The following is a 14,186-nucleotide window of genomic DNA, read 5'->3' on the forward strand; positions in this document are numbered from 1 at the left end:
AATACAAATCGAGCAAATCGAAAAAAATGTTAAAAATTACAAAACTTACGAAACATATTGACAAAATTGATAAAACGGAAAAAATGTAAAAGATTACCATTTTTCCCAAATTGACAAAATTGAATACACAAAATGGTTAAAATTGACAAAATAGACGAAATTTACAAAAATCACAAATTGACCAAGTTGTACAAACTGACAAAATTGTAAAAATTGACAAAATTACCAAAATTGTTAAAATTGACAGAATCTTGAAAAATTGACGATGTTGCGTGCTATTTTGCAATACTGTTTAAAGTATATAGAAACCATAATCACAGTGATCAAGATACTTGTCAGAATAGGCTCCACTGCTTAGTAGAACAGGAAATAAAAATGTCATTCTAAAAGATATTTAATCATAAAAATGTTACAAATTTCTTTAAATCAGCACATTCAATTTATTGTTCTAGTATATATTCGGCTAAACTAACAATCAAAATAAAAAAAACAATTGTTACGAAATAGTGACTAGGGGATTTAATATGTTTCAAATTTGTTAACCTAATTTAAAACTAATCCAAATGAAAAATAATTACAGTTTTGAGCTCTCCAACGTACGATTGCTTCAAATAACTCCAAAAGTTCACGTAACAACAGACAAAAATTAAAAAAATGACAAAGTTGACAAAAATAGCAAAAATGCCAATATTTAAAACGTTATAAAAATGCCAAAAATGACAAAATTCACTAAAATGACAAAAATTATGAAAATAAACGAAAATGATAAAAATGGCAGAAACCACAAAAATAACAAAATAAACGAAATCAATAAATTGACTATATTGAAAAAAAAATACAAAATAGATAAAATCGAAAAAAATGAAAAAAAAGTCGAAGTAACAAATTTGACAAAATGCCAAAAACGACATATTTGACAAAATTGATAAAATCGACAAAATTGATAAAATTGACAAAATTAACGAAATTGCGGAACTGACAAATTTGACGAAATCAAAAGAAAAAAATACAAAATTGAAAAAAGACAAATTTGTCGAAATGGACAAAATAGCAATATAGACAGAATTGTTTATTTGAAATAATTGACAGAGTCCAAGTTGATCGAATTGTCTAAATTTACAAAATTGACGAAGTTGACGAACTAAACTAAAGCGAAATAATTGACAAAATTTACAATTTTGATAAACTTTACGAAATCGAAAAAATGATTAAATTGACAAAATTGATAAAACATATAGACGAAATTGATGAAACAGAAAAATCTGTCAAAATAGACCCTTTTGGCCAATTGAACAAAATTGAATTTTGTACATTCTAACTAAATTGAATATGAAAAATTGACAAAATTTGCAAAACATATTGACAAAAATGCTGAAACTGAAACTAGGCAAATTGACAAAACTGTCAAAATTGACAAAATATCAAAATGACTAAATTATCAAAAATGTTAAAATTGAGACAATTACAAAATTGACAAAAAAGACAAAAATTATAAAAATAACAAAATGGGTAAATTGACAAAATTGAAAAATGACATTTTGATAAATTTGACAAAGTTGCCAAAAAAAATTACAAAGTTGACATAATTGACAGAATTGAAAAATTGACAATATTGACAACATTGCAAAATGAACAAAATTGACACAATCGAAAAAAAATGCACAAAACTGAAAAAATTTACAAAATTGAAAAAATTCCATAATGACAAATTTGACGAAAATGCCAAAATTTACTTTTTTTTATTTTGCGTTAAATGTATCCAAATATAATTTACAGGCTGTAAGAAATGCTACTATCCACTATCAAGTGTATTAAATCGGGGTTTTTTAGTTTGGGCTTATGAGCTTTCGGCTGACCCGGAAAGAAAAAATAGATAGGGGGACAGAAGAGGAAAATTTACATGAGAATAGAATAGCGGCAACAGAGCCCTAGAGTTGAAGGAAGCGTTGATAGTGCTCGACGGACTGGGACAATTGGGCCTTATCCATCCTTACCTACCATCTGCATTGCAACCTAGGGTACTAAAGTTAAAAAGGATCCGATTCTTAAAACCAACCATATGAGCACCAACATGTGAAAAGGGTATAAAAGGCAAAGAAAACAAAACCCGTTTTCAGTGGATTCAAATAGCCCAATATGAGCTCTACGGCTCTATACTTAACACAAAAACCGACTTGGAAGATTCCTCGTGAATTTTAATTAGCGAAATAAAAAAGATTGCAAAATTTTCAAACGCGTTTTTCTCGAACGTCATAAATGAACATAGACCCTTTTTACGTGTTGGTGCTGAATATGTAAGGAGAAAACAAAGCCCAATTCAAATAAGGCTCCATCCAACGTTTTCATCTCGTGAACAGCAAAATCAAATTCTCTTTGACAAAAATTATTTGAGTCATACAAAGCGTAAAGTTCCATTTTGCAAGGTTGTTTAAAGTAATTGCAACCACAATTTAAAACTGAATAGAATATATTTACATTAGTTTGTCTCATTCGTGTCGATTAAGTAAAGTACACAACAAAACGATCATTAATCTATTCCTTGCAATCGCCTATGCCGTCTGCGTTGATGGCATACATGGCCTCACTTTCGGGAAGGCAAGGCGAGTCATAAATTTTGCAAATCCGAGTTTCTCCTCGTCCTTTGCGTAGATATAGTCGAGTCGTCGATGCGTGGGCAAGAATGTGTCCACCGATGGGTTTCTTGGGGTCCGGCGTAAACATGGCCGCGGCATCTACCTGTGCTACGACCTGGTTCGTAATTATAACCGCAACCCCGAATTCGTCTGCCAGTCTTAACAGCATTCGCATGAATTTACCTAAATTGACCTGCCGAGCGTTTAGCTCACCCCGGCCACTGTAATCCGTTCGAAATAGGGCAGTTGCGCTGTCTACGATTAATAGTGCGTAGCGGGATTCAGCCATCATGGCTGAGGCGGTCACCAGCAGCTGCATCTGATGATCCGAATTGTAGGCACGTGCGTAGGCAACATTGTCCAGGACATCCGATCCGACCAGTTTGTAGCGTTCGGCAACCGCGAGCAATCTTTCTGGCCGAAATGTACCCTCAGTGTCAATGTATAAACATTTACCTTCGCCACCGTTCTGACTCACCGGCAGTTGGCACGTTACCGCAAGTGTGTGGCATAGCTGGGTTTTACCTGGTTGGAGAATAAAAAAGGAAAAAAAGATCACTTATAGGTTCTTATTCTGCGCCGCGCGTGACGTGAAGATAGTCCAGTCACTCTATGCCAGTAGTCGCTTTAGGTGAGGTCATGTTTATATTGATCAAAGCTTCTTTCCTCTCATGTGGAATGGAAGGAGATTCTATTTTTGCCATTCTTTTGAATAGGTCAGATAAAGAAGATAATGTTATAAAATTCATCAAATTATGTAAACTTACGGATAAGCTATGAAATGTAAACTTAAACTGTTTGGACATGAAAGCCATACTAATGGTAAAATGTCTTTAATCCTAATAGCAATAATAAAGCTTCATTGAATGAGTTAAAGTTAATAAGGCTTTTTTTAAGTTCCTTTTTTTCGTACATATTTCTGCCCCTTTCATTTTCTATATCTTTGCTTTGAAATTGGTATTATTTTAACGACCAAACCAATCAAATTTGATAACAAAACTCTGAGATCGCGGAAATATAGCAGTTTCTAAATTGTAGAGACAAACATCTCAACTTTTATATTGACATACCCGTTCTGAACTCTCCGAAAAGCTCGGTGATGCTGCCAGTTTCGATACCTCCACCCAACAGTTTGTCCAGCTCCTTGGAACCCGTGGTAAGCTGTATAATTTCCGACCGCTTCTGGTGATACTCGGTGGCTGTCGTGAATCCCATCGGAACAAGTTTGGTAGCCTCGATTAGGATTTTGTCGGCCTTGGCTTCCGAAATGCCCTTGATGGCTAGCAGTTGTTTCTTGGGTGCGAAAGCAACCGCTTCGACTGTGTGAAAACCGGCTTCTGCCAGCTTCTTCAAATCCCCGGATGTTATGCCATTTACCTGAAGAATGCGTAAGTTGCAGATTTAAAAAAAATAGTAGTGTACCCTGTGTGTACCTACCTCAAGTTTGTTGATCAACAAGGGTCCGTAATCGTCTTCCTCCTGCTCGGCGGTAACGGCAGTGGAAATCGATTTCTCTTTCTGCGCTGCCATGTTTGAGCAGCAATTTTATTTGGTAGCGAAAGAAATAATTCAATGCACTGTTTATTCAAAAATAACACAACTTTTTTTAAGGAATACGTTTGAATCTTTAAATTCAGTTGCAGCGATCGTGTTATGTCGCGATTCAATTTACGCGCGATGTCAAACAATCATACATGAACTGATCTAGATCAGACTATTTGTCGTTGCGAGCCGTTGCTAGTCTTCGATAGATGGGGTTGTTCGGACCGCTGTGAAGTTAGGTACAACGGCGAAACATTTCAAAAGCCCTGAAATAATTCCATAAAATCGAGCAGTGCTGCCAAATTGTATGAAATGTAAACAAAAAGTAAAGCAATTCAAATAACAGATAAATGCGATGTACAGAATTTGCAATATTCTATGTATTAAATTAACTGGGCCACCTAGTAAAAGTGGCACTATACCGGTCAGAGGCGAGTTATAGGGTTTCAAAGTTCAGTATGCAGATTTTTTGTTGAAAATAAAAAAAAATGCAATTTCAATGTTTGAAAAATGTTGTTCAAAAACCTCGATATAAACTCGTAGCCACTATATCAGGAGTGTTCTAGAGACTGTCCCGAACAACCCAGTATAGGTGGCACTACCAGAACTAGGGTCAGAGGCGAGTTATAGGGTTTCAAAGTTCAGTATGCAGATTTTTTGTTGAAAATAAAAAAAAAATGCAATTTCAATGTTTGAAAAAAGTTGTTCAAAAACCTCGATATAAACTCGTAGTCACTATATCAGGAGTGTTCTAGAGACTGTCCCGAACAACCCAGTATAGGTGGCACTACCAGAACTAGGGTCAGAGGCGAGTTATAGGGTTTCAAAGTTCAGTATGCAGATTTTTCGTTGAAAATAAAAAAAAATGCAATTTCAATGTTTGAAAAATGTTGTTCAAAAACCTCGATATAAACTCGTAGCCACTATATCAGGAGTGTTCTAGAGACTGTCCCGAACAACCCAGTATAGGTGGCACTACCAGAACTAGGGTCAGAGGCGAGTTATAGGGTTTCAAAGTTCAGTATGCAGATTTTTTGTTGAAAATAAAAAAAAATGCAATTTCAATGTTTGAAAAATGTTGTTCAAAAACCTCGATATAAACTCGTAGCCACTATATCAGGAGTGTTCTAGAGACTGTCCCGAACAACCCAGTATAGGTGGCACTACCAGAACTAGGGTCAGAGGCGAGTTATAGTGTTTCAAAGTTCAGTATGCAGATTTTTTGTTGAAAATAAAAAAAAATGCAATTTCAATGTTTGAAAAATGTTGTTCAAAAACCTCGATATAAACTCGTAGCCACTATATCAGGAGTGTTCTAGAGACTGTCCCGAACAACCCAGTATAGGTGGCACTACCAGAACTAGGGTCGGAGGCGAGTTATAGGGTTTCAAAGTTCAGTATGCAGATTTTTCGTTGAAAATAAAAAAAAATGCAATTTCAATGTTTGAAAAATGTTGTTCAAAAACCTCGATATAAACTCGTAGCCACTATATCAGGAGTGTTCTAGAGACTGACCCGAACAACCCAGTATAGGTGGCACTACCAGAACTAGGGTCAGAGGCGAGTTATAGGGTTTGAAAGTTCAGTATGCAGATTTTTTGTTGAAAATAAAAAAAAATGCAATTTCAATGTTTGAAAAATGTTGTTCAAAAACCTCGATATAAACTCGTAGCCACTATATCAGGAGTGTTCTAGAGACTGTCTCGAACAACCCAGTATAGGTGGCACTACCAGAACTAGGGTCAGAGGCGAGTTATAGGGTTTCAAAGTTCAGTATGCAGATTTTTCGTTGAAAATAAAAAAAAATGCAATTTCAATGTTTGAAAAATGTTGTTCAAAAACCTCGATATAAACTCGTAGCCACTATATCAGGAGTGTTCTAGAGACTGTCCCGAACAACCCAGTATAGGTGGCACTACCAGAACTAGGGTCAGAGGCGAGTTATAGGGTTTCAAAGTTCAGTATGTAGATTTTTTGTTGAAAATAAAAAAAAAATGCAATTTCAATGTTTGAAAAATGTTGTTCAAAAACCTCGATATAAACTCGTAGCCACTATATCAGGAGTGTTCTAGAGACTGTCCCGAACAACCCAGTATAGGTGGCACTACCAGAACTAGGGTCAGAGGCGAGTTATAGGGTTTCAAAGTTCAGTATGCAGATTTTTTGTTGAAAAAAAAAAAAAAAAATGCAATTTCAATGTTTGAAAAAAGTTGTTCAAAAACCTCGATATAAACTCGTAGCCACTATATCAGGAGTGTTCTAGAGACTGTCCCGAACAACTCAGTATAGGTGGCACTACCAGAACTAGGGTCAGAGGCGAGTTATAGGGTTTCAAAGTTCAGTATGCAGATTTTTTGTTGAAAATAAAAAAAAATGCAATTTCAATGTTTGAAAAATGTTGTTCAAAAACCTCGATATAAACTCGTAGCCACTATATCAGAAGTGTTCTCGAGACTGTCCCGAACAACCCAGTATAGGTGGCACTACCAGAACTAGGGTCAGAGGCGAGTTATAGGGTGTTAAAGTTCAGTATGCAGATTTTTTGTTGAAAATTTAAAAAAATGCAATTTCAATGTTTGAAAAATGTTGTTCAAAAACCTCGATATAAACTCGTAGCCACTATATCAGGAGTGTTCTAGAGACTGTCCCGAACAACCCAGTATAGGTGGCACTACCAGAACTAGGGTCAGAGGCGAGTTATAGGGTTTCAAAGTTCAGTATGCAGATTTTTCGTTGAAAATAAAAAAAATGCAATTTCAATGTTTGAAAAATGTTGTTCAAAAACCTCGATATAAACTCGTAGCCACTATATCAGGAGTGTTCTAGAGACTGTCCCGAACAACCCAGTATAGGTGGCACTACCAGAACTAGGGTCAGAGGCGAGTTATAGGGTTTCAAAGTTCAGTATGCAGATTTTTTGTTGAAAATAAAAAAAAATGCAATTTCAATGTTTGAAAAAAGTTGTTCAAAAACCTCGATATAAACTCGTAGCCACTATATCAGGAGTGTTCTAGAGACTGTCTCGAACAACCCAGTATAGGTGGCACTACCAAAACTAGGGTCAGAGGCGAGTTATAGGGTTTCAAAGTTCAGTATGCAGATTTTTTGTTGAAAATAATAAAAAAATGCAATTTCAATGTTTGAAAAAAGTTGTTCAAAAACCTCGATATAAACTCGTAGCCACTATATCAGGAGTGTTCTAGAGACTGTCCCGAACAACCCAGTATAGGTGGCACTACCAGAACTAGGGTCAGAGGCGAGTTATAGGGTTTCAAAGTTCAGTATGCAGATTTTTTATTGAAAATAAAAAAAAATGCAATTTCAATGTTTGAAAAATGTTGTTCAAAAACCTCGATATAAACTCGTAGCCACTATATCAGGAGTGTTCTAGAGACTGTCCCGAACAACCCAGTATAGGTGGCACTACCAGAACTAGGGTCAGAGGCGAGTTATAGGGTTTCAAAGTTCAGTATGCAGATTTTTTGTTGAAAATAAAAAAAATGCAATTTCAATGTTTGAAAAAAGTTGTTCAAAAACCTCGATATAAACTCGTAGCCACTATATCAGGAGTGTTCTAGAGACTGTCTCGAACAACTCAGTATAGGTGGCACTACCAAAACTAGGGTCAGAGGCGAGTTATAGGGTTTCAAAGTTCAGTATGCAGATTTTTTGTTGAAAATTTAAAAAAATGCAATTTCAATGTTTGAAAAATGTTGTTCAAAAACCTCGATATAAACTCGTAGCCACTATATCAGGAGTGTTCTAGAGACTGTCCCGAACAACCCAGTATAGGTGGCACTACCAGAACTAGGGTCAGAGGCGAGTTATAGGGTGTTAAAGTTCAGTATGCAGATTTTTTGTTGAAAATTTAAAAAAATGCAATTTCAATGTTTGAAAAATGTTGTTCAAAAGCCTCGATATAAACTCGTAGCCACTATATCAGGAGTGTTCTAGAGACTGTCCCGAACAACCCAGTATAGGTGGCACTACCAGAACTAGGGTCAGAGGCGAGTTATAGGGTTTCAAAGTTCAGTATGCAGATTTTTTGTTGAAAATAAAAAAAAAAAATGCAATTTCAATGTTTGAAAAATGTTGTTCAAAAACCTCGATATAAACTCGTAGCCACTATATCAGGAGTGTTCTAGAGACTGTCCCGAACAACCCAGTATAGGTGGCACTACCAGAACTAGGGTCAGAGGCGAGTTATAGTGTTTCAAAGTTCAGTATGCAGATTTTTTGTTGAAAATAAAAAAAAATGCAATTTCAATGTTTGAAAAAAGTTGTTCAAAAACCTCGATATAAACTCGTAGCCACTATATCAGGAGTGTTCTAGAGACTGTCCCAAACAACCCAGTATAGGTGGCACTACCAGAACTAGGGTCAGAGGCGAGTTATAGGGTTTCAAAGTTCAGTATGCAGATTTTTCGTTGAAAATAAAAAAAAAATGCAATTTCAATGTTTGAAAAATGTTGTTCAAAAACCTCGATATAAACTCGTAGCCACTATATCAGGAGTGTTCTAGAGACTGTCCCGAACAACCCAGTATAGGTGGCACAACCAGAACTAGGGTCAGAGGCGAGTTATAGGGTTTCAAAGTTCAGTATGCAGATTTTTTGTTGAAAATAAAAAAAAATGCAATTTCAATGTTTGAAAAATGTTGTTCAAAAACCTCGATATAAACTCGTAGCCACTATATCAGGAGTGTTCTAGAGACTGTTCCGAACAACCCAGTATAGGTGGCACAACCAGAACTAGGGTCAGAGGCGAGTTATAGGGTTTCAAAGTTCAGTATGCAGATTTTTTGTTGAAAATAAAAAAAAATGCAATTTCAATGTTTGAAAAATGTTGTTCAAAAACCTCGATATAAACTCGTAGCCACTATATCAGGAGTGTTCTAGAGACTGTCCCGAACAACCCAGTATAGGTGGCACAACCAGAACTAGGGTCAGAGGCGAGTTATAGGGTTTCAAAGTTCAGTATGCAGATTTTTTGTTGAAAATAAAAAAAAATGCAATTTCAATGTTTGAAAAATGTTGTTCAAAAACCTCGATATAAACTCGTAGCCACTATATCAGGAGTGTTCTAGAGACTGTCCCGAACAACCCAGTATAGGTGGCACTACCAGAACTAGGGTCAGAGGCGAGTTATAGGGTTTCAAAGTTCAGTATGCAGATTTTTTGTTGAAAATAAAAAAAAAAAGCAATTTCAATGTTTGAAAAAAGTTGTTCAAAAACCTCGATATAAACTCGTAGTCACTATATCAGGAGTGTTCTAGAGACTGTCCCAAACAACCCAGTATAGGTGGCACTACCAGAACTAGGGTCAGAGGCGAGTTATAGGGTTTCAAAGTTCAGTATGCAGATTTTTCGTTGAAAATAAAAAAAAATGCAATTTCAATGTTTGAAAAATGTTGTTCAAAAACCTCGATATAAACTCGTAGCCACTATATCAGGAGTGTTCTAGAGACTGTCCCGAACAACCCAGTATAGGTGGCACTACCAGAACTAGGGTCAGAGGCGAGTTATAGGGTTTCAAAGTTCAGTATGCAGATTTTTTGTTGAAAATTTAAAAAAATGCAATTTCAATGTTTGAAAAATGTTGTTCAAAAACCTCGATATAAACTCGTAGCCACTATATCAGGAGTGTTCTAGAGACTGTCCCGAACAACCCAGTATAGGTGGCACTACCAGAACTAGGGTCAGAGGCGAGTTATAGGGTGTTAAAGTTCAGTATGCAGATTTTTTGTTGAAAATAAAAAAAAAATGCAATTTCAATGTTTGAAAAATGTTGTTCAAAAACCTCGATATAAACTCGTAGCCACTATATCAGGAGTGTTCTAGAGACTGTCCCAAACAACCCAGTATAGGTGGCACTACCAGAACTAGGGTCAGAGGCGAGTTATAGGGTGTTAAAGTTCAGTATGCAGATTTTTTGTTGAAAATTAAAAAAAATGCAATTTCAATGTTTGAAAAATGTTGTTCATAAACCTCGATATAAACTCGTAGCCACTATATCAGGAGTGTTCTAGAGACTGTCCCGAACAACCCAGTATAGGTGGCACTACCAGAACTAGGGTCAGAGGCGAGTTATAGGGTGTTAAAGTTCAGTATGCAGATTTTTTGTTGAAAATAAAAAAAAATGCAATTTCAATGTTTGAAAAATGTTGTTCAAAAACCTCGATATAAACTCGTAGCCACTATATCAGGAGTGTTCTAGAGACTGTCCCGAACAACCCAGTATAGGTGGCACTACCAGAACTAGGGTCAGAGGCGAGTTATAGGGTTTCAAAGTTCAGTATGCAGATTTTTTGTTGAAAATAAAAAAAAATGCAATTTCAATGTTTGAAAAATGTTGTTCAAAACCCTCGATATAAACTCGTAGCCACTATATCAGGAGTGTTCTAGAGACTGTCCCGAACAACCCAGTATAGGTGGCACTACCAGAACTAGGGTCAGAGGCGAGTTATAGGGTGTTAAAGTTCAGTATGCAGATTTTTTGTTGAAAATAAAAAAAATGCAATTTCAATGTTTGAAAAATGTTGTTCAAAAACCTCGATATAAACTCGTAGCCACTATATCAGGAGTGTTCTAGAGACTGTCCCGAACAACCCAGTATAGGTGGCACTACCAGAACTAGGGTCAGAGGCGAGTTATAGGGTGTTAAAGTTCAGTATGCAGATTTTTTGTTGAAAATAAAAAAAAATGCAATTTCAATGTTTGAAAAATGTTGTTCAAAAACCTCGATATAAACTCGTAGCCACTATATCAGGAGTGTTCTAGAGACTGTCCCGAACAACCCAGTATAGGTGGCACTACTAGAACTAGAGTCAGAGAATTTAGATCTGCAAGTTGTCTATATATTTTATTCAATTTTCCTACAACGGGATATTTTTTTTATGTGTCTTCCTATATAACGCGTTCAAACAAATGGTGTATATTGAAAAACCACAAATATTAGAACCATTCTTAATTTGTTGTTTTACTTGTACCATTACATTTTGAATTAAAAATATTTTTTTGAAATAATATTTTTGGCATCACTTTTTCTTTTCAACCCATATACTAGCACCACCTTGTGGCAAATAGTACAAGTATTCAAAGATGAAATATTTCTCGCTATAAACTGAAAGTTGTCGTTATAGCTTCCTCTATTGTATAGCAGCCAATTCAAACATATGATGTCTGATTCATTAAGTTTAGTTAAACGTTTTGGCTTAGCGGTTAAGTTGTAGGTCATCATCTCATAGGACATGAGTTCGAATCTCATGAAACGTTACATTTTTTTTTTACATGTAGATACTGTTCATGATGGTTTAATTGCTAATTTCAAATTCGATTTTTCGGATAACATATAAGAACCATGAGCTAAAAGTAAGTAAATATAAAAGCAAAATATTTTCTTCCATCCAAAGTAATATGAACCAGCTGAATGAGCTCAAATTAAGTATAGTGGAAATGAACCACAATTTCAAATTCTTTAAATTAATTTTGCAAATTTAATAACTGAATTCTCATGTGTAAGGTCTTGAAACGCTAATCCTCAAAACAGAGAGAAATTCTTAAAAACTTGTGTATGACACAAATCATGATAATTAAGAATGCCACCTAGTGGTAAACTCCTGGCCAATAAAAGTATAATAATTATATAATTTTTCAATTGTTTGTCCCTATCCATTTTGATTGACGGTATGCATATTTTCTAAAGGAGCTAATTCAAATGCTTAACCCTTTCCAATAAAATTTTAACAAAATTATTATTTATTAAGATTAGATGTTTCAACAAGAACTCTTATTACAATCTCGACCAGGAGGGCATATCAAAATTTTCACGAAAACCTATCGTAACGAGATAGATACCTATTTAATTATTCAGATATAACTTTGACATCTAAATAATCTATTTTTTCGTTTCTGAAAAAAAAAACGATCATATCTTATTTTGCCACAAGGCTACAACTAGTTGCTTTTCCTACCTCAATGTGTCTGCTTCAAGAGCATTTAGTGAAAGTCGATATACCTATTCATCGAGTATGGTTCCGTGGTAGCATGCGCGCCTTTTAACCGGCAAGTTGTGGATCGAGTCTTCCTGTTGGAAATCACACTTTTTTTCTCTTGATTTGTGTAAGTTTGAAACAAGGCTGAAGCGTTAAATACTAGGGCAGGGGCGCCTAGGGAAGGAAGAGGAAGCAATGCGTGTAAACTTGTGTGTATTGTAATTGTTGTAAGTAAGTTAGTTTTTTTCACAATTGAGTGCAAAACCGAACATTGCAAGAAACTTATGCAATAAAATTCAATTTAATTTCTCTTTTTGGTGGTCTGTATCAACGGTGGCCAGCGAGTTTCCCTTTTCAAATTCCCGCTTTTTCCAATTGAAGTTCTAAAATTTTTCCGGTATAAAAAACAGTGTTTTTTCAATTTTTTTTTTACTAAAAGTAGGTATTTCTGTGAAAATTGAACGCAAAAATGTGAGGACATAATATTTTTAGTGAATATCAATTCCTTCTTTTGTCAACCCACACCCCCCCCCCCCTCCCTTCGAAATTTCTAAAAACCCGAAGGGGGAAATAAATAAAGTTTCAAGTATTAAAGGGGGGAGTAGGGTCTAACACTTTCAAAAAATCGATTTTTATTTTTTTTTTTAATTTTCTTATTGTAAATCATTTCAAGAATGTTGTGTCAAATTTTCAAGTCAATCGAAGCAAAACTGTAGAAATTATAGGCCTTTATCTCCTCTTATCTAATACTGCAAGAGAGAGAGAAAGAGCAGAAACTTCAAACGCGTTTTTCGTAGTTTTTACTTCAAACAGCCACAAAAATTTCATAATTTTTTTTTTTTTAAGTGAAATAAAATTGTTGGGGTCCAGAAAAACATCTATTAAAAATATTTTGCTCTGATTTTTTGACTTCAGATGATTCTGTGCTGAGATACAGTGTCCACCGCAAATCCTGTTTTCTAAAAGGCATCCTCGAAAGTGCTCCGTCACCGGCTCTGTTTTCAATATTTTTCTACGAAAACATTACTAAATGTTCTTTTAACAATTCTTTATATAATGCAAAAAATTTTAATACATTTGTTTAAACGATAGCTCTAAAAAAAATCGTGAAAATGGTGTTTTTTTTACCCGTTAGACCCTACTCCCCCCTTAATGTAAATTTCGAAAAAAATCAAGAATCCAAAAGATTACAAGAAGAAGAAAAAAATTTGGAAGATGGAAGTTATTTCACCTTCTGCATTCTTGGTTTTATTGAATTTTTCGATAAAAAATTCCTTGTTTTTTAGGTTTTGTGCAATAATATTGTGTGCAACTTAGTTGCATACAAGCTTTCGTGCAATTTATTCAAATTTATTTGTTTTTCGCATTATTTTTTATTGTCCCCCCCCCCCCCTCCCCTCGCGATGTTCCAACTCCGAGTGGCAAAAGAAGGATTTGAAATTTGTTCCGGCCTAATTCAATCTTGATATTCAAAGATTATTCAGAAGTTGGAAATTCTACACATAATAAAGTATTAGAAGGGTAAAATGCAAAGGGGCAAGAAAACATGTTTAGTAATTCACCCAGCTAACATGAAATGGTAATAGAAATGATAATCCAAATCGATTATTAAGACATTTACAATAACCATCGTAAACAAGTTGGTATTGAGTGATTTTGTATCATTCATTTACGACTAGCATTGCCCAAAAATAGTTGAGTCGGAAGCAGTTTGGTCAATTCGTAAATACCGTCAAACGGGGCATCATGCAACAGCGGTGTTAGATGCAACATTTATATAACTCCACACTGAATCAATTTTTAATGTAATGTATTGTAATAAAGTTATCTTTTAATGCATGATTACAAAATGATGATGACATAATTTCTCGCATCTTAAGCTAGTTTTTTAAAGATTTTTATTTTTATATAAAATTTGAAAAATCGAGCAATAAATGTACAAATTTTAACATTTATCGATGCCGTAAAAACATTACCCAGTATGACGGATTGGCTTGCTAACATTACCTAGAAACTTT

General features: G+C 35.0%; 1 protein-coding gene across 1 annotated transcript; it reads right to left on the minus strand.

Annotated features, from left to right (window-relative positions):
* Positions 1-2,449: 2,449 nt before the first annotated feature.
* LOC129739824 (DNA repair protein RAD51 homolog A) lies at positions 2,450-4,315 on the minus strand. The gene is made up of 3 exons (XM_055731354.1): positions 4,071-4,315; positions 3,704-4,010; positions 2,450-3,158 (listed from the first exon to the last, which is right to left on the minus strand). The coding sequence occupies exons 1-3, from the start codon at positions 4,161-4,163 to the stop codon at positions 2,533-2,535; spliced, it is 1,026 nt and encodes a 341-aa protein (XP_055587329.1). The 5' UTR covers positions 4,164-4,315; the 3' UTR covers positions 2,450-2,532.
* Between the last annotated feature and the right edge of the window lie 9,871 nt (positions 4,316-14,186).

This window comes from Uranotaenia lowii, chromosome 1, assembly GCF_029784155.1.
Source record: "Uranotaenia lowii strain MFRU-FL chromosome 1, ASM2978415v1, whole genome shotgun sequence".
Lineage (NCBI taxonomy): Eukaryota > Metazoa > Arthropoda > Insecta > Diptera > Culicidae > Uranotaenia > Uranotaenia lowii.

What these genes read in the sequence shown, in the direction of transcription:
- LOC129739824 (XM_055731354.1), bottom strand. Translation starts at nt 4,163, where the DNA reads ATGGCAGCGCAGAAAGAGAAATCGATTTCCACTGCCGTTACCGCCGAG. An exon ending in TGTTGATCAACAAACTTGAG is followed by an intron (nt 4,011 to 4,070) that starts GTAGGTACACAC and finishes CGCATTCTTCAG; the next exon opens with GTAAATGGCATAACATCCGG. An exon ending in TTTCGGAGAGTTCAGAACGG is followed by an intron (nt 3,159 to 3,703) that starts GTATGTCAATAT and finishes TTCTCCAACCAG; the next exon opens with GTAAAACCCAGCTATGCCAC.